This window comes from Egretta garzetta, unplaced genomic scaffold, assembly GCF_000687185.1.
Source record: "Egretta garzetta isolate BGI_Z169 unplaced genomic scaffold, ASM68718v1 scaffold340, whole genome shotgun sequence".
Taxonomy (NCBI): Eukaryota; Metazoa; Chordata; class Aves; order Pelecaniformes; family Ardeidae; genus Egretta; species Egretta garzetta.
Window position 1 is genome coordinate 233,585 of NW_009258377.1, and position 23,687 is coordinate 257,271.

Genomic DNA, 23,687 nt, shown 5'->3' on the forward strand with positions numbered 1-23,687 from the left:
TGAATTTCCGTGATTTCCAAAAATGCAGTCTTTGTTTCCCAGTCCCAAGAATTGTGTCTTGGCAGAATGTAGCAAATCCTCAAAGAGAAGTAGATCAGCAGCATATTCCAATGTTCTTAAAATAATTATTTCCAAAACTTACTCATCTTACAGACAGGAAGGATAGCTATACAATTCCCAATTTTCAGTTAATTAATTGCCATTACTATCATTTAAATCTTAACTCTTTCACTTCATCACTGTAAAAATACTAATTTTTATGTGACAATTGACCATCAGTTGTATAGCAGCAAGGAATTGTAGAAAAATAGCCTGCTGTGGTGAACGGAGCCTAAAACTAAGCAAGAGCTGCACCCCTTCTTTAAGAAATTCGCCCAGTTCAGAAATTTCAGAGAGCTCTGAAAGTTCAGGGTTCCTCCAGTTTTGAATTCCCAACTTTGGCTCACTGAACTGAAAGAAGTATTACATGCAGCTTTGGCAAGAGGGGTTTTCAATACTGAAGCTGAATTTCCAGTGCATGGAAAACACTACGGTGCTGACGCACTGGGAATGTGTGTTTTACTTGCAAAATAAACCAAAAACACAAAGTGAAAAAACACTTCTTGACAGTTGTTACTCTTTTGTTCCCGATGAGAGAGATCCTAAAAATGATATAGTCTCATACATTTTTTGGATTGCAGAGATTTAACTCAAGTAGTTCTACTGGATGCAGTGTACGTCTTGATGGCAAATGCAATTATACATCCGCACAACACGCATATCAGCCCCTCAGGCACAGCCACCAGCAAAGGTTACACGTTTTGGGGATGTCGTCTGAGTTATCGGAGCAAAACACCATTCCCCCATCAGCTGCCTTAACAGAAAGGGCAGCATCCTGCAACCAGCGCATTGTTCAGGGCTAAAATCCCAAGCCTCCTCCACCCCTGCTAGCACAATAGGCACCCCCTCGTACTTCCTCCTCCTTTATCAGCGGACAGATGCTTCATCTCCAGATCAATGGGCCAGTGATTCTTTTACCAACATAAAAGGATGCAGCAATTTACCGGTTCAAAGATTTTACTTTCTCAAATTTATCAAGTCCCTTGAATCCCCGAGCTGAGTAACTGTTACCTGTCAGTTCTACCACACAAGCACCACGAGCCAAAATCTGAAGTTAAGAGTTTCCAGCTTTATAAAGCATTTTAAAATGCGATTAAAATCTATGCCTGGCATCTATCACTTCCCTACATAACTGCTGAAGTTCCACTATGTACAGTAACAAATGATGAAACGTTATCGTTCAGTCTAATGGACACAGCCTTATCTCCAAGCATAAGGATTTAACATACATCGGTACAATTAATGTTAATGGCAATCACAAACATAAATCTTCTGAATATTGAGAGGAATTAGTCTGTTAAAATGACCAACTGCACTCCCCAAACAATCGCTAGTCAAAACATTAATACCCAGAAGCTGTCTTTCCACTGGAATCATTTTCCAGTGTGGTCTGCTAACAAATTATTTGGAAAGTAACAGCTTAAATAGGGATCAGCCTATGTTACGCTAACTATACTGGTTAAAGCATACACTTCTAAATCACGACCTTCACGATGAACACAGTGCAGGCAAGTCCAAGGAAGAGCACATGAAACGAAACTGTCAAAGCAATGAAGGGGACTTCGCCACGCGCTTTCCATTCATCTTCCCTTCGCCGCTTCGAAACAAAATCTCATTCACCATCTCTGTTATTTAGAGTCCCCTGTGTTTGTGTATCTGTGTACTTCCACGTACTGTAAACGTTGAGACAAAATTACCCTGCCATGGTAGTTTCTCAGAAACGCATTTTCGAAGCAGCATGAAGGTTTTCACTGTGTGACACATATTAACATCAATTGGATTCACACAGCTAAATCTCTCTGCAATTCGTTGCCAATTTACCCCTTCCAGAATTTAGTATTTTTTGAATTTGCTTTATTTTCCAAACATTTTCACGTTGCGGTATTTTATGGCACGGTGGCTACACTAGCACAGGCACCGTCTCTGCCAGTTGCTTTCATTTTCTAGTACGGACAAGGCCAACAGCCGAGACTTTAGTGGCACCTGTAAGAATTATGGCTGTAATCCAAAGGATCCATATATCCTTACGATACATTTGCCTTATGTACGCATAGCTCCTAACAGTCTTAAATGACAGATTTATGCACAAAAAGGTACAGATACGTTTCTGAGTTCTTAGCGTGACGACTTTGGAAACGGCACATGACAGTGCTTCAGTCATGAAGAGCAAGAGAGCGAAAGATCACGGGGCAGGGGAGCACGGTACTGCTCTCCTTACACAAAATTCCCTTGGCTTTCAGGAGCAGAATCCACCTGCAGAGGTGCAAGGAAACCATGCAGCTACGAGTTCTTCCTGACCTGGTGCCACCCAGCCCCCGTCTCAGTGATTATTTCCAGAACCCTGTATTGCCCATGACGACACGGATTCACGTTTAGGAACGAGGTGATCGTTAAATGGCAGCAGACTAACTACCGACTGCCCTTGGGACTCCTGAATAAACATTAAAATGTGTTTATTATAAAACGTAAAAGCTGTCTGTCAGAAGTAAACACTTTCACGGATCAAAACACGGCATTATTGTCGTTTTTATGTCAAAACCCTCCAACTGACAAACAGCGCTGAAAATTACAAACAAATCTTCCTGCAGTTAATACACTTAATGTATCATCATTAGAGAACGCGCATTTTATCAGCTGTCATGCAGTAACTATCGTTCCCTTCACTTTGTAACTCTTCGTCCCAGCAACACAGAAACAGGCAGCCTAGGCAAAAGTTGGAGAAGTCGACAGTTCTACAGAACCGAGAAACCGTCCCTTGAGGCCGCTAAACGCCGCATCTTTCTTTCCAACAGGAACCAAATCTTTGGTATGACCATGTTTCCAGGAATCTGGCTTTTTTACTTCACATCCTCTTACACCAAAGAGAATCTACGTAGTACCTATATGCTATAAAAGGTGTTGCCAACTGTGTCTTCTAAGATCTCTCTTTCTCAGGTGATACCAAAAGGCTAATATTAAGGCTAAGCCTGAACTGTTCCCAGCCCCTTTTCTGGCATGACCAGAATACGACTGAGGTCAACAACTTCCTTCTTTAAAATGCATGCCCGTCTGTCTCCTGTCCTAAAGTTCTTCCTCAAGTTGCATAGACCATCCGTACTTCTGAAACGCTACAAATCAGCACCACAAGCGCTCCGGGTTTTGTAACATTTAATCTAAATGTTGTCCACAGTCAGGAATACCTCTTTCGCTCCTCCATAAATGGGATGCAAGGTAAAATAAATCTCGCTTAATGTCAGTAATGTCCGGGGCTGCAGTTTTGTTGTGCGCGCTTTATACTCACGACCTCCGAGGTGTTAGAAAAAGATCTAAAAACCGCCTGCGGCGACCACTTCGGCAGACATAAACTGAACACCGCCACCGCTGAGATCACGGGAAGCGCCTGAGCTTTAAGTTCATGCCTACTGGATTACTTCTTGGATCTAAACCACAACGTTTATTTTTAAATGAAAATAAATTAAAATGAAAGCATTTTGCCATACAGACGTTTATCAGTGCCTGAAAGACACGAATATGATGGCGGAACATTATTATGAAGCAGGTAAGTACAACAGAAAAAAATGAGGCATTAAAGTCATTTATAAAAGTTGTTATAGCATCTGATAGGTCTTTTATAAAATACAAATCTTTGTCTGAAAGACTTTATACGCATTTCTCTGCAGATTATGGTGGCTGTTCACACTTTACTTCAATTTTTAGAGCCTCCAAGTAATTCTACAGGATAGTAAATACAGTTGTTATAACCTTCATAACCGGCAGAGAGATGTATTTGAAGAAAAAGGGTTTGTTTCCCCTCCCACATGCACTGAAGTAAATCAGGAGTGATTCTGCTGCAGTCGATAGGACAGTATCTGCAAAAGTGATGCAAAACAATAAAAAAACCCACCGAAGAAATGCACAAACACAGCTTTCCTCACACTACAAGTACAAATGGTGTGTCTTCCCTGCTTTTTTGGCAAGGTTGTGCCACTGAAGCACTCGCACCCCACTTAGCTGCATCACACTAAAGCACATCTGAGTAAGGTCCAGACTCAGACTGGAAACAATGGGGGGTGCACCAGTTTACACCAGCCGAGAATCTAGCGTAAAGCCTTGAACGTGAATGAGGATCTTCAAATGAAGTAATTGTACGTACTGCATTTGAGTGTATTACCCCTGAAACAGAAGCGATTTCAAAGTGCTGTAACACTAAACTGGAAAGATTAGCAAAGGATTAGGGAAAAAAAAAAAAAAAAAAAAAAAACCCAACCCAAACCCAACAGTAAACGCATCCCACGTTTTTTCTTTAGAGACACACACACAAGGCACAGTGCTCATCTTAAGAAAGGTCATGTGGCAAAATGATGACTCTGAGTCACTAGAAAAAAAAAAAAAAAAAATCTTTTAAAATGCTCTTGGGACCAGGGACTACTGTTAAAGGAAGAGCATTATTTTATCACCCAGCTAATGAGCCAGAGGAATGATCATTATTGTTCAGCGGCGTTTTGTCGCGACAACTCTTTTCTCTGAAACAGATACGCCAACTTCAGTAAACAAAGAGAAGCAGATGCACCGCTCCGGTGTTCCAGTTGCGCACTGAGGAATATTTCATCGGAGGAACGGAACCCCAAGAAAAGTCACCGGAGAGGGCCGGCAGATTCCGCTTTCGCGAAGGTGAAGACAAACAGAGAAAGGCACGAGGCGGCGGTGCCGGCGCCCCCGCCCGCACCCTCCCCACCGCGCTGACCAATAATGGTAAGAGAATATACAAAACAAGTGACACACAAAGCAACTGCTCACCACCTGCTAACCAATGCCCAGCCCATTCCAAGTAGCGATTGCTCCCCCCCAACTAACTTCCCCCAAGCACGACGCCACATGGTCTGGAATAGCCCTTGGGCCAGTTGGGGTCAGCTGTCCTGGCTGTGCCCCCTCCCAGCTTCTTGTGCCCCTGGCAGAGCAGGGGAAGCTGACAAAGTCCCTGACCAGTCTAAGCACTGCTCAGCAACAACTGAAACATCAGTGAGTTATCAACGTTCTTCTAGAACTGAATCCAAACCACAGCACTGTGCCAGCTACTAAGAAGAAAATTAACTCTGTCCCAGCCGAAACCAGGACAAGATAGAAGCAAACAAGATATTTTATGTTCATTATTGCGTAAATCATTACAGAGGACAAACACTTATAACTTTAGCCGGTGATGGTTTTTGATCTATTGCCCTTTTAGGTTAAAAGTGCACTGCAAAATACTAAATTCAGTATTTTTTCTAAACAAAAAAAGCTGAAAACTTTTAAAGATAAACATAAGCTTTCAATACTTAGTTATTTATTGCAACCCATCTCACTTTTAAAAGGTTTAGCAATTACTATTTAATCAAAAGTATCCTAGCATTGGACAGTATACATTTTATTTTTTTTTTTCCGAGCCATGGTGCATCATTCATTCTATAGGCTGATTATCGACATCCAACCACTACTATGCCTTCGGTCCCTTCTTTTATAAATGACTTTTTTTACTATCACACACCATTTCAGGACCTGAGTTTCAGCATCAAACGTTTCTTGGTAGAACGCATTCCAAAGTCCATCATCTCCCTCCCTTCTCATCTCCTAAATACTTGCTCTTTAGCTTCTGCCGCAAATTGATTCCTCTCATGTCTGTCTGATCCATGGACCATGCCAAATTCTTCTGAGACTTTAAAGTTGGATTTAAGGTCACAGAATTAAAGTGAAGTGCCAGCTAAGAAAAATGAATAAATAAATTGAAAATTTTAAGCCACTGATGAGCTAGTATCAAATGCTTTCGTCTTTTCAAGCATTATTTTTACATTAAAATCTCTATCATGTATAAACAGAATTAAACATACTTTTACTTTCTTTTTTTGTGACATGATCATTTATAAATAAAAGAGCTGACAGACAGAAAAAGGTCCAAACGTTTGCTTTCTTATGGTCAATCTTGGTGTCTACAAATCTCAGAAGAGGACGGGAAATTAATTTCTTGCTTCTATTCTTTAAAGAAAAAATATTTTTAACTTGAAAGCCTTGGTATGAAAGCAGAAATGTGCTAATGAAAAACGTGCAAATATATACACTCAACTCATAAGACATCTGGTATAAAATACAGTGAGGTGTAGTATGATGAAAGCAGAACAGAATTCTTAGGCTTCCTGACAAATTTCACTTTTAATGACTCAGTAAATATGAGTAAGATAATACAGTTTCTTCTAGTTTAGATACAGAGATATCTCTGAATGGAGTGAAATCGTCAAAGAGAAACAAGCGGGGAGGAGCGGCATCGGTGGAGCTCTACTCCGGTCCCCGCACCTACACGCGCACTTCGGTCGTAGGCAGGTGATGTTTTGGGCAGGAATAATAGGCACAAAAACGCACACTATCTCTTAAAAATATTTTTGCACATGGATGACGTCTCAACCACCTGTTTTGGTTTTTTTTTTTCCTCTCTCCAGCAAAGTCTGGGTAAATCAGATGATTTTTTACAGGCGTTAAGGTGTGTTCTGCTTACCAGACAGTGCTTTCCTACGGCCTGTTACCAGCTGCTGTTCCATGACAGACAGGCGTCTGCCAAGGAACACTGAAGCTTGCCCTGAGAAAGGAGAGAAAAAAAAAAAAAAAAAGCTACCTTCTGCAAGGCATTTCAGCAAAATACCTGATTAATATTTCTATGAAATACACACTGCTGTATCCCCAAACTACGCTTTTAATTTATGCATTAAATGGTAGTGACAATAGGCAAATAATTACAAAAGTACTGCAAAATAGTACCGTGTCAGATTAGATTTGGAAAGCTGCTTTTTTTTCTACCACTTCCCTTTTAAGTAGGAAGGCAGTAAGCTAAGTTTTATATACCAAACCGAAGGAACAAAGAAAGACAAGAACTAGATTCTGTTCATCCAAGATATGTATTTGGCTAGGTATGTATGTGAGGAGTGCGAAATATAACCCGCACTGCACAGTATACAAAACTTCAATAAAACAGCCTGAGATTTATATTTCTGTGCATGGCTTTTAAGAGAAAATTCTACCTGGGGCTAAACTTTACTCAAGTTATGCGTTCTGAGAACGTATGTATTTTGAAGGATGAATACTTGAAGATCTGGAAGTAAATTGAAAAGGCAATAGTTGCCAAAAATACATTGTGCCAGCCTGAACTGGTAAATTTTATGGATAATTGGTTTTCTTACAGAGAGGACTTAGAGTAGGCATCATCTCTCTGGGCTTCACTGGAGTATTTAATACGCTACCAGATGCTTTTTAGTTAAACCCAATAATACCCTTAATCATAAGGCTTGCAGGGTGGGTAAGGAACCAGATAAACGAAATGGGAAGAGCTAGCGCTGAAGAGGTTTTGCTTGTACTCGCCCTATTCAGCCCCTGCTGGTACACTGGTGGGGTGAGGTCCATGACTCCTTCCGTCCCTTATTTCTCCCAGGGGTAGTGCTCTTCTGAGAAGCAGCTAAACCCTTACCTTCCCTTCTCACAAGAAAGCAGATACCTTCCAGTACTGGGACAGTGGTGGATGTTAACCCCCGTTCTTCGTTAAGGCAGAACTGTCTGAAGACCTGGCTAAGAGGCACAAGCCACTTTTCACCTCTCCAGGCTACTGTTTCAGCAACCTGCAGAACCAAGCAGGTACTGCTGTTTCAGAGACGAGCAGTGTTCAAACTGTCTTCCAGACTATGAGAGGCAGAAAAATCCTTTAAAAAAAAAACCAACACAAAACAAACAAAAATCACCCCCAAAAAAACAGGAAAAGAGAAAAGCGATAGTGGTTATTTCTGTATAGACAGTTTAATTCACCCATCTTCACAATTTCTAATTTGTGTGTTACTGAACTTGAATTCAGAGCCGATGATAACTTTCAAAGTATGTGAGAGAAAGTCTCGGAAGTGATATTTAAAAAGCAATAAAACCCCAACCTTTTTCCAAACCACTTGCATCCTTGCTTATCCTTATAAATTATAGAACTTCCTATCTTCACTGAGGGAAGTTTCCCAGAGATCTACAAATCTCTTCACGTTTTGTTGTTTCCTTTCTCACGTTCCTGAAGTATTTTACAATTTCTGCCCTCTAGCTAGCCAAAACTGATCCCAAAATGAAAAGGTCAGTTGTTTAAGGCAGATTTCTTCCTGACTATAAGGGTTTACAAACAAAAAACTGTTACCTGGTCAGGGAAGTGGTAAAAAAAAAAAAAAAAAAAAAAGTTAATTAGCAAGAGAGCGCTGTAGAATGTGACTTCCACAGGAGCACAAGGAACGAGGCCATTAGGATGTAATTGCCCTACAGCGGAAAGCACTGGGTATGGGAGAGATACAGGAGAGAGAACCGAGGTCAGGAGGAGGTTAAAAATGAAGTGTGATTATGAGAAGGCGTAGGATTCCTAGAACGTATCGGAGAATGCAATATAAGAATAATACAATGTACAAAGCAAAGAGGAAGGGCTGTATTTTATAGATTTCTCTACCCATGAATTGGGCAGAGAAGCTGATAGTCAAATAACCATAGAAACTCATTTCCAGCTTCTTAATGAAGACAGCCCTAATATTGCACCGTGCATGCCAAGTAGGTAAAAAAATGGTGTAAGCACTAAAAAGCCCTGTGGACTAGCTTAATGCCTAATAAGATGTGCTCTGTGGATGCAAATTTAGCGCACTCAAAACGAAAAGCATGTACTCAAAGGCTTTATGGTACGTTCATGTAGACATGGCCATACCCTGACACCACTGTGTGATGCCTCATGCTAAAGCCGTAGCTGTAGGCCTCCAGGGCCTGTGCTTTTAAATCTCACCGCATTCTAAGCAGGAAACCAAGGTTGTTCACATTTATAGACAAAATACCGTCGCAAATACCTGTAAGAGATCTATGTCGTAGAAACTTCTATTCCCTAAAAATCTATTCCTTGCTAGGTTATATTCTTAGGAATCAAAGATATGAAAATTTTAGTTTTTAAGAACTAAAACCATCAGTAAATGATCTCATATCAAGAGGACAGAATGAAATTGATAGTATCTGACTGTCCTTGTAGCTCTTTAATGGTGTTTACCATTCATTTAGTAAAGCCATTTAGCTTGTCTGCCTGTGCTGGAGTTTTCCTCAGCCTGCACCAAACTTACTTGGCCACTGATCTGGGCTTAAGGAGGACCCTTTTGTTGACTGTGCCTATGGGACTACAACAATAATCACAGATGTGATGGGTTGACCCTGGCTGGATGCCAGGTGCCCACCAAAGCCGCTCTATCACTCCCCTCTTCAACAGGACAGGGCAAAGAAAATACAACAAAAGGCTCGTGGGTCGAGACAAGGACAGGGAGAGATTGCCTCACCAATTACCATCATGGGCAAAGCAGACTCAACTTGGGGAAATTAGCTTAATTTTCTCTACCTCCTCCCTTGCAGCAGCACAGGGGGACGGGGAATGGTGGCTGGGGTCAGTTCATCGCATGTTGTCTCTGCTGCTCCTTCCTCCTCAGGGGAGGACTCCTCACCCTCTGCCCCTGCTCCAGCCTGGGCTCCCTCCCACGGCAGACAGTCCCCCACACACTGCTCCAGCCTGGGGCCTTCCCACAGGCTGCAGTTCTTCATGAACTGCTCCAGCCTGGGTCCATCCTTCCCACGGGGTGCAGTCCCTCAGGCACAGACGGCTCCAGCATGGGTCCCCCGCGGGGTCACCAGCCCGGCCAGCAAACCTGGCCCAGCCTGGGCTCCTCTCCCCACGGGGCCACAGGCCCTCCCACGATCTCTGCTCCGGTGCCTGGAGCCCCTCCTGCCCCTCCTGCGGCACCGGCCTGGGGGGCTGCAGGGCTGCTCCTCTCACATATTCTCTCTTCTCTCTCTCTGGCTACTGTTCCGCAGCAGGGCTTTTTCCTTCTTAAATATGTTATCCCCAAGGCGCTACCACCATCGCTGACGGGCTTGGCCTTGGCCAGCGGCAGATACAGGGGAAGCTTCTGGCAGCTTCTCACAGAAGCCACCCCTGCAGCCCCCCCTTACCCCCAAAACCTTGCCATGCAAACCCAATACAACAGACTATAGAAGAAATGCATCCTTCATAGCCTGACTTTGCCATCTTTGATCATGAATATTATTCACAGGAAGTTAGTGATGAGTAAGAGTCTTAGAGGATAACCCTAATCCTGGAAACATTTGTGTATTTACTTAATTTTAAACACTGAGAGTAGCCCTAGATATTGTGCAGAGATTAGGTAAGTACATTCAGGGTCTGCGGAATCAGAGTTTAAGAACAGATTCCTGTGGCCTCAGATTTCACCTTTACTTTTGGCAGAAAGACTGGGAGTCAGAAGCTTTTTAATTACTTTCTAAGCTTTCCCAGAATGAGGGAGGATACAGGGATCAAAATGCACCTCCACATAGCTATCAACAGGTCACACTTTAGGCAGACACACAGTTTTAATAGCCTAGAAAAACATTCCACTGTGTATTCCCCAAGCACTTTTGAAATACCTCAAGCAAACTAGAAACCCCACGAAATTTAATATACCTTTAAAGACAAATTAGAGTTTGAAGATATTATCAGTGTTTTTAGTAAATCCTATTTTCAATTTATCCTTCTGAAGGCAGATACACAATATAATGATCTAATTTTTCATTTCAATGTTAACACCTGCTGCTAGAAAACTGTGTTCTTCATTAAAATGTAAGTATTTTATGGAATGGAAATATATATTCATTGCAAATGGTGGTTTTTATTTGAAAAATAGTGGTTTAAATGATCAGGCCTAATGTAGGGAACCAGGGTCAGGCACAGCCCCTCGATGGCGGGCAGGTCGCAGTTTTGAGTGCTTCAAGTACACACACTGACTCCTGAGAACTCATTCTGGTTTGTCAGTGGTAGACTCCAGCTCAGCTTTCCATTGGGTTTTTCTGTCTTTACATCTTTTTTTTTTTTTTTTTGGTGCAATGCATGCTGCCATGTCCCTATAGCCAGGAACAGCCAGACTAGAATGAAGCACAAGATCTTTGCAACTGTCTCTCATATTAACTGCAGGAACAAAAAGCTGACAAACAATAAGGCCGACTTCTTGTCTGCAGGTCAGTAAGTGATTTGTTTTGAACCATTTGGTGTAAATAAACATTGCTACAATCCTCACTTTTAATATGGGAAAACTTGAATGGAGGTACAGTGGAGTTTACAAGGACGGAGTTTACAACAAAGCTTGTTGTAAACAACCCTTGAAAGATGGATAAAGGGTGTTTATACAATAAACCAGGCTTTTTCTGTCCTTAGAGTGTTTCTTGGTAACAAAAGATACTTTTTGGTGAAGCATTTCTTCAGATGGATGCAGATACGCTGAGAGTATTTTTACTGACATTTCCCCGATGAGAATAAGCGCAAAGGAGAACATGCATTTGTCTTCCCACTGAAACTGTGAACAGCATATCAGGTGTCCAGCTGCAGATGTACGATGACAAACATTTTCAGTGATCCATTCATCATCATTTAAAAATGTTTCAGCTCTCCCACCGTGTACATGTTTGTCTAGAAAAGTCCTTCAAAATGCAAAGCTGAATTTATAGAAACCGAAATGGACTATAGAATGGATTGCTTTCCTTTGCTTGCCGAGGCTCTGGCGTTAGGTTTTTAAAAGACCACACCGATGCCAGCTGCGCTATTCACAGCCAAAGGGTTTTAGGTGGCAGGGTGCTCTGAAAGACTCTCGTGACACTTGCTGCACTCATGCTCTGCTCAGCTTTTGTGACATGGTAAATGAGATTTTGGACCTGGGGATCAGTGATAAACCATCACAGGTCGCGGCACAGGGTTTGCCACAGCAGGAAATCTGGGCAGTGCCTCCTGCTCTGGATATGTTCAGAATTCCCACTGAAGTCAATGGGAGTTTGGGAAGCAACAGCCTGAATAGGGCTGAGATGACAGGTTGTTCCATGCAATTATTTTAAAGTTTCTGTTGTTGGCTTTAGTAGAGGCAATATTTTTCTCTGAGTAATTTGTGCTCATTTTCCAGCTATTTTCAGCCATTTAATGTCACCTTTTCATAAGGAAGGCACGTGGTGGGTTGACCCTGGCTGGATGCCAGCTGCCCATCAAAGCTGCTCCATCACTCCCCTCCTCAGCTGGACAGGGGAGAGAAAATACAGCAAAAGGCTCGTGGTTCGAGATAAGGATAGGGAGAGATTCATTCTCTCACCAGTTACCATCATGGGCAAAGCAGACTTTGACTTGGGGAAATTAGCTTAATTTATCACCAATCAAATCAGAGTAAGGTAATGAGAACTAAGTATTAAAACACCTTCCCCCCACGCGTCCCTTCTTCCCGGGCTTAACTTCACTCCCAATTTTCTCTACCTCCTCCCTTGCAGCGGCACAAGGGGACGGGGAATGGTGGCTGTGGTCAGTCCATCACACGCTGTCTGTGCTGCTCCTTCCTCCTCAGGGGAGGACTCCTCACCCTCTGCCCCTGCTCCAGCCTGGGCTCCCTCCCACGGCAGACAGCAGGGCTTTTTCCTTCTTAAAAATGTTATCCCCAAGGTGCTACCATCGCTGATGGGCTCAGCCTTGGCCAGCGGCAGGTCTGTCTTGGAGCCGGCTGGCGTTGGCTCTGTCAGACCCAGGGGAATCTTCTGGCAGCTTCTTACAGAAGCGACCCCTATAGCCCCTCCCCCCCCCAAAACCTTGCCACAAAAACCCAATACAAGGCAAAACTGACGTGTCCACTTGATGCCAAATAACAGAATTTACCTAAATTACAGTTATTATATTTGTAGTTTAAAAAATGTTCTTTTGTTATATCTACAAAGGTGAAATATTTTAACTCAAGTTTTCTTTCTCCCCAGAGTGCAAGGTTGCTCTTTGGATAAAGCCTATGAACAGCATCCATCCAAGGAGCTGCACCGGGGGAATTTTGGTTCAGGGAAACTGTACACTGTCTGACTGAATTTTTAACCCTCTGGAGCCAGCTGTACCCCTCAAAAGAAGGGTTGAGGAACTAGATCTGTGTCGTGGTTTAACCCGGCTGGCAACTCAGCACCACGCAGCCGCTCGCTCACTCCCCCCCCTCCCTCAGTGGGATGGGGGAGAGAATCGGAAAGAAAATAAAAGGTTAGAGCCGAGGGCTGAGATAAAGACAGTTTAATAAGAAAAAATAATAGTAATAATGAGAATGATAACAGAATATACAGAATATACAAAACAAATGAGGCACAAGGCAATTGCTCACCACCCACCGACCGATGCCCAGCCCGTCCCGAGCCGCAAGCAGTCCCCGAGCCGCGAGCAGTCCCCGAGCCCCGAGCAGTCTCCCCGCGACCGACCGACCGAACTAACCGCCCCCCCCCACGCATGACGTTATATGGTATGGAATAGCTCTTTGGTCAGTTTGGGTTAGCTGTGCTAGCTGTGCTGTACTCCCAGCTTGTTATGCACCTGGGCAAGCAGGAGAAGCTCAAAAAGTCCTTGAGTAGTCTGAGCACTACTTGGCAACAGCTGAAAACATCAGTGTGTTATCAACATTCTTCTGGTACTAAATCCAAAACACAGCACTATGCTAGCTACTATGAAGAAAATTAGCGCTATCCCAGCCGAAACGAGGACAATCTGCATCTGATGCAAACTACCCTAAGTCCATTACTGTCAGGTGAAATGCAGTGATACAGGCAAGCAGAAGGTTTGACTACATCAAGCTGCCTTACCATTACACAACCCGTGAGCACAGTAAACATCTCACGTCTTTTTGTACAAAGCCATCAGACTGGATTCTGGGAGCAATGAATTCCTACTTATATGACTTAATTGTTGTTTTCTTTTTTTATAGAAGTATTCTTTGCCACATGATTTTTTTCCTTTCAGTGAGCCCACAGTACAAACAATAACTTTCTAGGAAGTAATTGTCTCTCCTTTCAATTTTTCCTTAGAACAAATTTCTGTTTGCTAAATCAACCTGATTTACTAATTAACATCTGGATCTTATGTGCACGCTATGCACACATACAATAATTCCACAATTATATTATATTAGCTATTTAAGGGCTCATCTAATTTTACCCTATACATAATCCTTGAAAATGAGATTTGCATAAAGTAATTTAAAATAGACAGGGCAAACTAGAAGTATATAATTACGTGTCGCTCTGAAATAAATACATTTTCAGTTTTCAATTTCCATAGCTGAGTTCATTGGAACATAATTTAGCCTCTGAATATCTGAATTAATAATAAAATGACAGTATTCTACCATCATATATGTACTTACATGGAATTTAGAGACAGGGTCTCCTTTGTTATACTTACTGGATCACCTGTGGGGCGAGTAAACCTTGGTAACATTGAAATGGTCCTTCTCTAGGAGCTGGGGGAAAGGAGGAAGGTGAGAGGCACTCTCCACTCTCATCTGTTAAGCAACTAAAGAGACTTTTTCCTATCAGGATTTCTACATCTTCCAGCGTGGGGAACTTCGGCTCCTAACCTTGCTTCTCTAAATTGTATTGAAATTTGATGCTTGTAATAACCTGAAGTCTATAACATAAGTATCCCCCTAACCTTCAACGTGAACCCCTTCTTCAGGCTCACAGTTTGTCTGAAACCAGCCTATAACATCACTTTTAGAGCTTTTAACAATTCTTCACAGGCAGGTCAGAGTTTGAGTTTGCATGATAACAATCCACGCACCGTGAGGTAAATACACTCCTCCTTTGTTTTCTCCATCAATTTCCTACACATGGTAGATACCATTCTGTAACCTACTAACTCTGTTGTAGACTTTGCATTGGCAGTAGGTAAGCACACTGTTCAATGTCCACACATACCGGCGATACACGCTACCAAGCATCATGATTTTGTCATGCTTGCCAATACTTGTTAGTTGTATAAGGCCAACTCAAGTGATTGCCCAGGAAACTTAGTTTGCACAAGGAAAAATAAACCATGACTTCTCTGTGACAAAGCAGAGCTGTTAAGTGTGTAAGGACAAGAGTAATACATCAGTTGAATGGAAACATAATCATGTTATGTTAAACATAACCACGCACACTATATACTGATCAAGAAGGCCGTACTGATGAATTTTCAGCTTGGATGACCAATACCGTCTGAGAAGTTGGGTATTACTTAATTATTTTAATACAGATAACGTAGCCGTATAGTTTTGTATTCATTTGACGTTCCTGAAAGTTATAGCGCTCTGTTAAATAAGTTGTTGGAAATTTCCTCTATCACGTCAAGCTCTGTACTTGCTTTAAAGGGACTCTCAAAGAAAAAAAAAACAAACCACTCAGTCCCAGGATTCAAAGATGAATGGAGCGAGCAGTATTTTGCTGATGGCTTTATGCTGGGAATTAGGAGGACTCCAGCCAACAAAGGAATGAGATTCTAGAACAGCTTTCCCAAGGCTATTAGGAGAAACAAATTAAGCCAATTAATTTTGAGATGGAGTTGACAAATTAATGAAGGGAAGTGGATGACACATAGATAGTCACAATACCAGGACCCTATAGGATACCAGGAGGTCCCTCTGAATTACAGAAAGCTGTCAAAAATTGCAACACAAAGACAGTGTGAGGAGCGAAGGGAAGGAGATGTGTCAGAGACAAAAAGCCCTCGTGTCACCAGGGATACTTTTAGGAAGACTCTGGACAGCACGGATGCCTCTAAGCAACAGATCCTGCCCTAAGTTAGGCAGTCCTCCAGGAAGCTTGGAAAAAAATGAAAGAAACATTAGGAAACTTATTTGAATGTTCCCCTGAAAAAATAGCAAATTATGACTGGCTCATACTTGAGAAAAATGGCCAGGGTGAACAATTCAGGAGCAGTGCATAAACTCTAATACAGCTGCATAAAGCACTCACTGAATGACTCTGAATAATAGGCCAGCACATAAAAATCAGGCTGTTTGCAGATAAATTTCAATAGGAAAAAAGCAAAAAATAAAAGGCTAAATTCTCTGAATAAATGCTTTACTGCAAATACTTTTCGCAGCTCTGATGACGAGAGTTTGCTCTAGCAGCAATGGGGCTGTGATGATAGAGGGTATCTTGGTCATTTAAAGCTGCAAGGATATTCTCTTCAGTAGCTGTTTTCATACCCATTACTAAATGAAAATGGTATCACCAAGTCATTTAAGGTGAGGTGAAATGTAAAGTCCAGGCAAAAGCCAGGTCAAGCCGACCTTCAGTCAACACTCAGGGAAGACAGACCAGGCCAACAGCTCAGGGGCTATCCTTTTTAGTCCCGGGCAGTGGGAGGGGTGCAAGGACCCCCGCTCCCTGCCCCCATCGCTGCTGCAGCTGCAGCTCGATCTAAGCCCTGGAGCGTAATTCCAGTTTGACAGCTTGCATGGGTGTGCATACATTTAAGTAAAAAAGAAACCCTGCCAACCTTAGATGAATTAAACAACTGTGACACACACTGGGCCAGATTCTCTAATGTACCACAACAAATTTACAGTGCTGTGACTGTTAACTGGGGTCCCAGTTCATTTTTAATACCATAGTTAACAAAGCTGTGTACAGATGCAGTGATTGCTATAGATATTAAAACTTTTAAGTGTTTTTGTCCAAGGTTGCCTTTTGCAGTGGATTTTCATACCATGTTTTAAAACTGGCAATCTAAAATGGGGGCCATGTTTGCGTTTGCATCTCTAATATCAGAGTCTGCTATTTATCCTTAAGAAAGTTTTCTGGTATGTCCTGATATATTCACATAGAGCTTCAAGGCAGAGACTGTGTTCCATTCACTAATCCCTGTTTAGCTCTTACATCTCAAAGAATATTTCCATGGTAAACGTAAAAAACTAAACTTGAGAAAAGTTTTTGTGCTGTTGTGTTAAGCAGCTCATACTTTTGCTTTTTTATCCTATGTATCCTACGCCTATGTAAAGGCAAAAAAGGGGTTACAACTTGCGACAAATAACGATTTGTATAACACATCTGCAGAAGCCAATGAAACCAGAAATATCTGTGTCTGCCACTTGTTTGCTGAATCAAATATTTCAGATGAAATGTAATATGTTAGTTTCATATTTTCAAATGTCACTAGTCAATAGAAAATGTCATCTTTTAAGCAGGAACATGGAACTTTTAACAGTATCATAATGAAACTGCAGTGAACTTCTGGATATGAATTTGACCTACCTGTGGTTCATTCTTCATGCCTGTGAAGGGTTTTGTTACCCCCAAGGAACAGAAAGGTAACATGAGCCAGGCTGGGTATGCACAGGGACTCGTCACATGCAGCTCCGCTGGATTTGGGCTGTGAGGGAACCCTTGTGGTTCAAATGTTTTACAGTAAGTATTGAAATCTGGAAAAAATCTATAACTCAAGATGAAATGTTTGTTGTTAGGTAAACATGTTAACAGGTTTGATCAGCTCTTTTCTGGCAGAAAAAGAATAATTATTAAGAAAAAGTGGTAAGAGAGAAGCAGCTGTGTAATCTTTTCATTCAACAAGTTCTACTCCTCTGGGTGAAGGACCACGCTCATTAGTCTTTCTTTTGGAAAAGGATTTGAGGCAAAGTACCTAAAATCTGGGCGGTAGGATTGTGCAGGTTTTTTTCGTATTTGCACATCCACATTCCTCCCGATTCCAGCAATACCATGCTCTTTTTGACTAGGCACAGCTCTGGGAGCAAAAAAAAAAAGGGAATGGTCCTCGCTCTTTGGTTAAGTAGGTGCTTACCAGGAAGCCAGCATCACTGCCCATGCAAAAGATGTTCTGTTCATGTGTGAAAGGAGCTCACACGATGTTTATTCCTCTGAGAAGACAGTCCCATGCAAAGTGTGTTTTCTGTGTTACGTATCGTCAATAAGCACGTTTCAGTTTTCGAACGTCGATATGGTCAAACCAGGAAGAATAGAGCTTTGTACTCGGGGTTAAACTTCAGATGGCAAGGGCCAAGAAAAACACCTTAACAAATGCTTTTAAAAAGACCTCAAGGGAAGATTGAGAGACGAGGAACAGTAAGAACAGAATAAAAGTGTCATTTTAAGGGCATTTGAGAACAAGATCATGTTTATACCACATCTCTATGGAAAGTGTAAGCCAAGAACAGCAGCCTTGCCCTTCATCTGCCTCTAAATACAAACTGCTGCCCTCCCAGTTGCCCTCTTCTTCAGGCTGACAAAGGCATTCTCACTGCTGAACAGCGAAACAGTTTGAATGAATCTGGACTAAAATTAATCATTACTATTTTTTCCTTCAAGCTTACTTTGAAGTGGACCCATTCTCCCATTTAGTTCGTTGCTTGGCGATGTAGATGCTTATACTGGCAGCAGGCAGGGAGCAACACAGGGACAAGAACAAGCATTTGGGAATGGGGAAAGGGCAGGGCTGTTCTTTTTGGCAGCGATGCTACACTGCTTGCAGAATTGCAACGTTAAAACATCCCATCCCGACTGTGTCAGGTTATTTCTGCTTGTGCTAACAGAACCAAAGCAGATCAAGCTACGCTGAGTGGGAGGCTCGGACAAGGCAATCAAACCCCGCACTGTTGGAGCGGCTGGAGTGTTCACTGGCAATGAGGTCTCGAGTAGTAAATACAGAGTTTAAAAGCCAAGAACGTGCAGCTTTTGTGAAAAGACGTGGAGAGCAAATCCCGGTTTGTGCTGCAGCGAGTTAGCGCTGCGCTGCCGACAGAAAGCAGCTCTAAGGCTGGGGCAGTCAATTAACGCGGAGAACAGGCACAGCGTGCCTCCTGCCACTGCCCTCCCGGCGGCTGGCATTTCTGCGCCTGGGAAGGGAGCGTGGTCAGATCATCCCTGATCCCTGACTCTCTTAACTGTCCCCAGGGGCCCTTATTTGTTGGTACAATCCCGAGTCTGTACATACCTCATTTAAAATTGCCGTAAGAAGGGAATGGGAGTGAATGCATATACCCCCAGGCTGCCTCTGCTCCGAGTGAGCTGTGCGCCGTTTGGCTGCGTGACTGTTCTTGATTCACAGATATGCCCACTAATGAAGAAAACTCAGAAAAGTAAATACTTTTTAGTAAAAGAAAATCTTTATTGTTTATGTATACTGGAACACTTGCTAAGCGATAGCTTAAAACATATGTTTGATGGAAATGAGAAATCAGTTGTGATTTGGAATATACAAAGCACTCAATAGCTAGCCGGTAACGTTCCAGTGCATAGAAAGTTCACTTCCTAGGGTTCTCTGGGCAGGAGAAGCCACACAGCTTTTTATGGAGGCATCTGAAGCACATAATTACCCCAACTTTTTCCACGAAGATAAAGTACCGCTCACCTGATCAAAAAGCCACCCCCATTATGTGACAGATGCCTTTGCAGCCGAGCGTAAAGGAATCGCATGACTGATGGTTCCTCGTGCGCTCAGCAATGGGATGAGATAAGGGTTGACCTCCACCAGTGCCCCGGTGGGAAGCCCACTGCATCGATGAGAGCAAGGCTGCTGTGGTGGCACGAGGGGAGTAAGAGGGTTCACCAAGGGACTCCCCGGTCAGAAAACTGACCCATAGCCTGTTCACACTGCTCTGTTTTCAGGGAAGGGGAAAACAGGGAGAAGGCCCCAGGCTGGTGAGCTGTTCTCACTGCCTCTGTGGGCGACCAGCAGCAGGGAAAAGCGAGAATTCATAATGCAGGATGACCTTACTGCCTTAATTACCACTGCACGACGTTAAGAAAATACTTCTCGGAGGCAGCTAAACACCGTGACCTGTAGATGATAAGGACGCAGCGTCTTACCGATCCACAGAATTGAGCAGCACCCTTTACACTTGTAAAATCATACTATTGAACTGCACCATTTGGCCAAAAGAAGCTACTGACAAGAAGTGATGAACAGATGTGTTCTGTGTGTGTTTGCTCATACTGATAGGCGATTCTGGGTTCATGAAATACATAAAAAGTCCAAGGTGCTCTTGCTGTGATCAACATGCTGCAGGGAACGATGAAACTGAAAAAAATCTGCTCGTCCTCTGTTCCAGCCTTAGAACCAAATTCTGCACTCAAGAAGAAAAATGTGCAGTTTCCTTTGTTCATTCAACTTTTAATCATATCTGTGCACGTGAGAAGTGTTTGAAATCATTCGGAGCTTTCACCCCTTGATTTCTTCAAACCCTTGTTTGGAGGAAAGGCTTTTTTTAAGGCTATGGATCCACATTTCTACCAAAATTCTTTGTATTTAAAATTTACCAGTGGCCTCATATAGCATTCTTTTTTCCATGTTTCTATTCCTTCAGCTTTCCTACTCATCTGTCACAAACAATTAAATCACTGGATTTTTCATTGTTTGAAATAACCGGTTGCATTACCATCTGGAAACTATACATTTTAAGTGCATAATTACGGGTGTTTGAAATCCCAGGAACCCAACTTTATATGCACAGGACTAGTAGACAGCATACTCGGAAAGGCATTGTCAGCTGCGTTGATGAACAGTTAAGGGGAAAGGGGGAGCAATTCTCAGCTGCTGCTCTGCTGTCTTCCCGCCACTAGCCTGAAGAATTGAGACTGCGGTGGCACAAGGGGACCCGAGCTGAGCCGTGACCTCGAAGCCCTCACCCTTCTTAGAGCTCGCTTCTTGCATGGGGCTGGAAAATCAACTTCGCGTTAGTTCCCAGGAAGTGCAAAGAAATGAAGCACACAAAGAGATGGGACTGGTGAGGAAAACAGCGCACATGTAACTTCACCGTGGGAAATGTTTCCAAATTCTGAAACAGAAGCTGCAATTTGGGATATTGAATTTCAACAAAACCAGCACATCTCAAACAGATGAGTTAGTCAAAACCTAGCTAGAACATTAGCTATTAGCTAAGCTTTGACTAGTCCAAATGGCTGACTCCATCCCCTTTTCTACCCTTTCTTTCCTTACATATGATCTATTTCACCATATATTCATTTCCCACAATATATTCCAACTGAAAAGAATCAGACAGGCCCTCCAGCTTCACTAGCAACAGCTGCGGGTCCAGATCAGCCTCAGGAATCACCTCAGAGCACATCCTTTATACTGTCAAAAAAGATATTGAGCAACTAACAAAAGTAAAAAAAGAGTTGACTACCTACAGGCCCAAACACATCATCGAATGTAAACTCTATTTAGCTTTGATTTCATAGTGTCGGTATACCCTCTTCCCCATTATCTGACTTTTTTTTTTCCCTAGGATCACTTTGGACTGAAAGAAGTTTAGTTTCTAGTCCTTTCAAGTCGCGGTGTGCCAGGAGACCCATCAGTCAGTCCCCCTTCTTACATCGTCCATATTTATACAAGGCGGGAGCGGGGAAATTCTCAGCCATACGCGCTTCAGGAGATGTCAAGAGTTTGGTCTCCACACCTTCTGGCTGCCAAAGCTTTTCTTTCACCTTACCAATCTGATGGCATGATGGACTACTATTCTCACTAATAACTAACTCCTAGAGAACTCTTCAGTAACAGACAGTATGCTGGATTTGTGGTCTCTGTAGGATCAGAGTCCTCTGTAGTCAGCTAAGAAGCATGGGGAGAAAAGAACCAGAAGAGGTAAATTGGATACCATGTGAAGTGGTTGATGGTAATACTTGCGGGGGGGTAGAAAAAAAAGGTTCTTTCTGGAAGCCAGATTTCCTGTAGCTGCAGCTATGGTGGAGTAAACCCTCAGCTGGAGGTACAACCTGACCTGAACATCCAGTCTGTGCCCCATTTAAGAGACGTCGGGAAAAAAAGTTTTTATTTTTGTATTTGCATGACAGTCATGCATTACAAAGCTCCCAGACAGTTTCAAGACCCAGCATGCTAAGTAGTGATCACACATAAGTCTAAAAAAGTTTCTTGCTTCAGAAATTCTTCTACTTTACAAACACGATAATATCCGTAAAATCAGCTAGCCTACCTGTTACCAGATGACAGTTTTCTGGAGGCATGATTAAAAAAACGACTCTTAAGGTGTCTCTAATGGCAAATAACAAAATGGCCTAATGTGTTTTAACCAGAGAAGACTCCCACTGCTTCCTCACACAGCCAAAATGCAATGTGATTAAAGGGGGAAAGAGGTATTTGGTCAGTTAATAACCACTGACATTCCAAATGTACAAAAAGCAAAAAATACAAATTTCAGAGACTCCACATTGTCTTTCTTTGTGCCGGGAGGGACAATGAAGGTGAATTATAAGATGTTACCAGCTTTGCGAACCCCATTTAAGCTCCTGGAGTTCTCTTTCCCATACAATTCTGTGTTGACATACAATTACTTTTCTATTCCTAGATATGAAAAGAAATAAATCAAACCTTGACGATGCATCCTACTATCAAACTTTGTAACAGATTCAGTACTAGGTGGCTGTGGAGAGAAGCTCAAACCTCTGACCTGCATACCAGTAAATACCTGCTTGATTAAGTGCTTTTCCTAAATCAACAAGTTAAAATCCACACAACCAAGTTTACCTCCATGAAATTTATTTCAGGACAATAAATCATATCTCTTCCGTGCATTTTTGTAATGCAGATACAATTTTTACTTGAATTACTGTATGAAATGCACATGCAAAAATCAGTATATCAAATTTCCTAAAAACCACCCATGGAATAGCATTTCACGCCATTAATTCTCCCCCGCACCTCAGTTCTGTGTTACCAGCAGCCTCGTGCAGGCATGGAAAACTACGCAAGCTGAGGACAGTTTATTGAAAGACAGCGTAAGACACACGACCAGAGGGCCCTGATGTAGCTAATGTAAAGGCACTCACATAGGGCATTAAAAAAAAGAGACAAACACCATTTTAAAACAACAGTCAAAAGAAAATCCTATTCCAACCCAAAAGAACACAAAACGAGCCCAGGCATCTGGTGGAAGGCCCAACTAGTCGTACACTCTCGGGCACCGAGGAAGCGCATTCCAAATTCCCCGGGACTCACTACGTTTCGTTGTATGAGGGCAGATGCCCTGAACTGCACTAAGGCTAGTTCAGACACTGCTAAAAGTCATATACAGTGCCAGATGTTCTTAAACACTTTAAAATATTTTTATACATTTTCTTAAATAAAGAAAACTTCAAAGAAAACCAAGAGCTTCTGAAGTGGGAGAAACAGTCAAACTAATAAATGCATCTCTTTTCCTCTTCTGAATAAAATAAATGGCCTTTATTGGCTCATGATATACCGACTGAGGCGCACACAGGAAAGAATGTGATTAAATAGCTTTTCATTTGGTGCCTTGTTTATGTATTCGGCCCCGATGATAATGTTCCCAAAGACAATCAATCATTGATTTTAATTTACTTTATTGTGCTAAAGAAAAGAGTGAATTAAATGTAGAATTTGTTTAGCCTTTCTCTTGCATTCTGTAATAATCCAGATGGAGCATATACATTTCTATTTAGTGACACTAGCATGATTAAGCATTAAGGCTTAATGAGCAGTGCATTTTTTAGGGCTCATTAATAAAAGTTAGAAAAGATCTATTGGTCACCCAGTTTATCTCTGTACAGTGTTTGTGGGTTTACTATATGGTGAATAATGATGTATTATTACTTGTTTACATATACTTGCTTTTGTGAGAGGGACCTTAACTGAGGAAGCTTAACTAGCTTTAAACTAAGATCTTTCTATCCCTAAATGGCTCAAAATCTGAGATGCGTAAGTCCCTGTGCAAGACACAGACTGGATCCGGGGCAGATGGATGAGGAAAGAT

The 23,687-nt window shown here is 42.2% G+C and overlaps 1 protein-coding gene across 1 annotated transcript in view; it reads left to right on the plus strand.

Annotated features, from left to right (window-relative positions):
- Positions 1–3,612: 3,612 nt before the first annotated feature.
- The window catches only part of ASPH (aspartate beta-hydroxylase), a 181,544-nt gene continuing 161,469 nt past the window's right edge, over positions 3,613–23,687 (plus strand). The window contains 1 exon segment of the mRNA XM_035895862.1: positions 3,613–3,637. Within this exon segment, the coding sequence (XP_035751755.1) occupies positions 3,613–3,637 (25 nt within the window).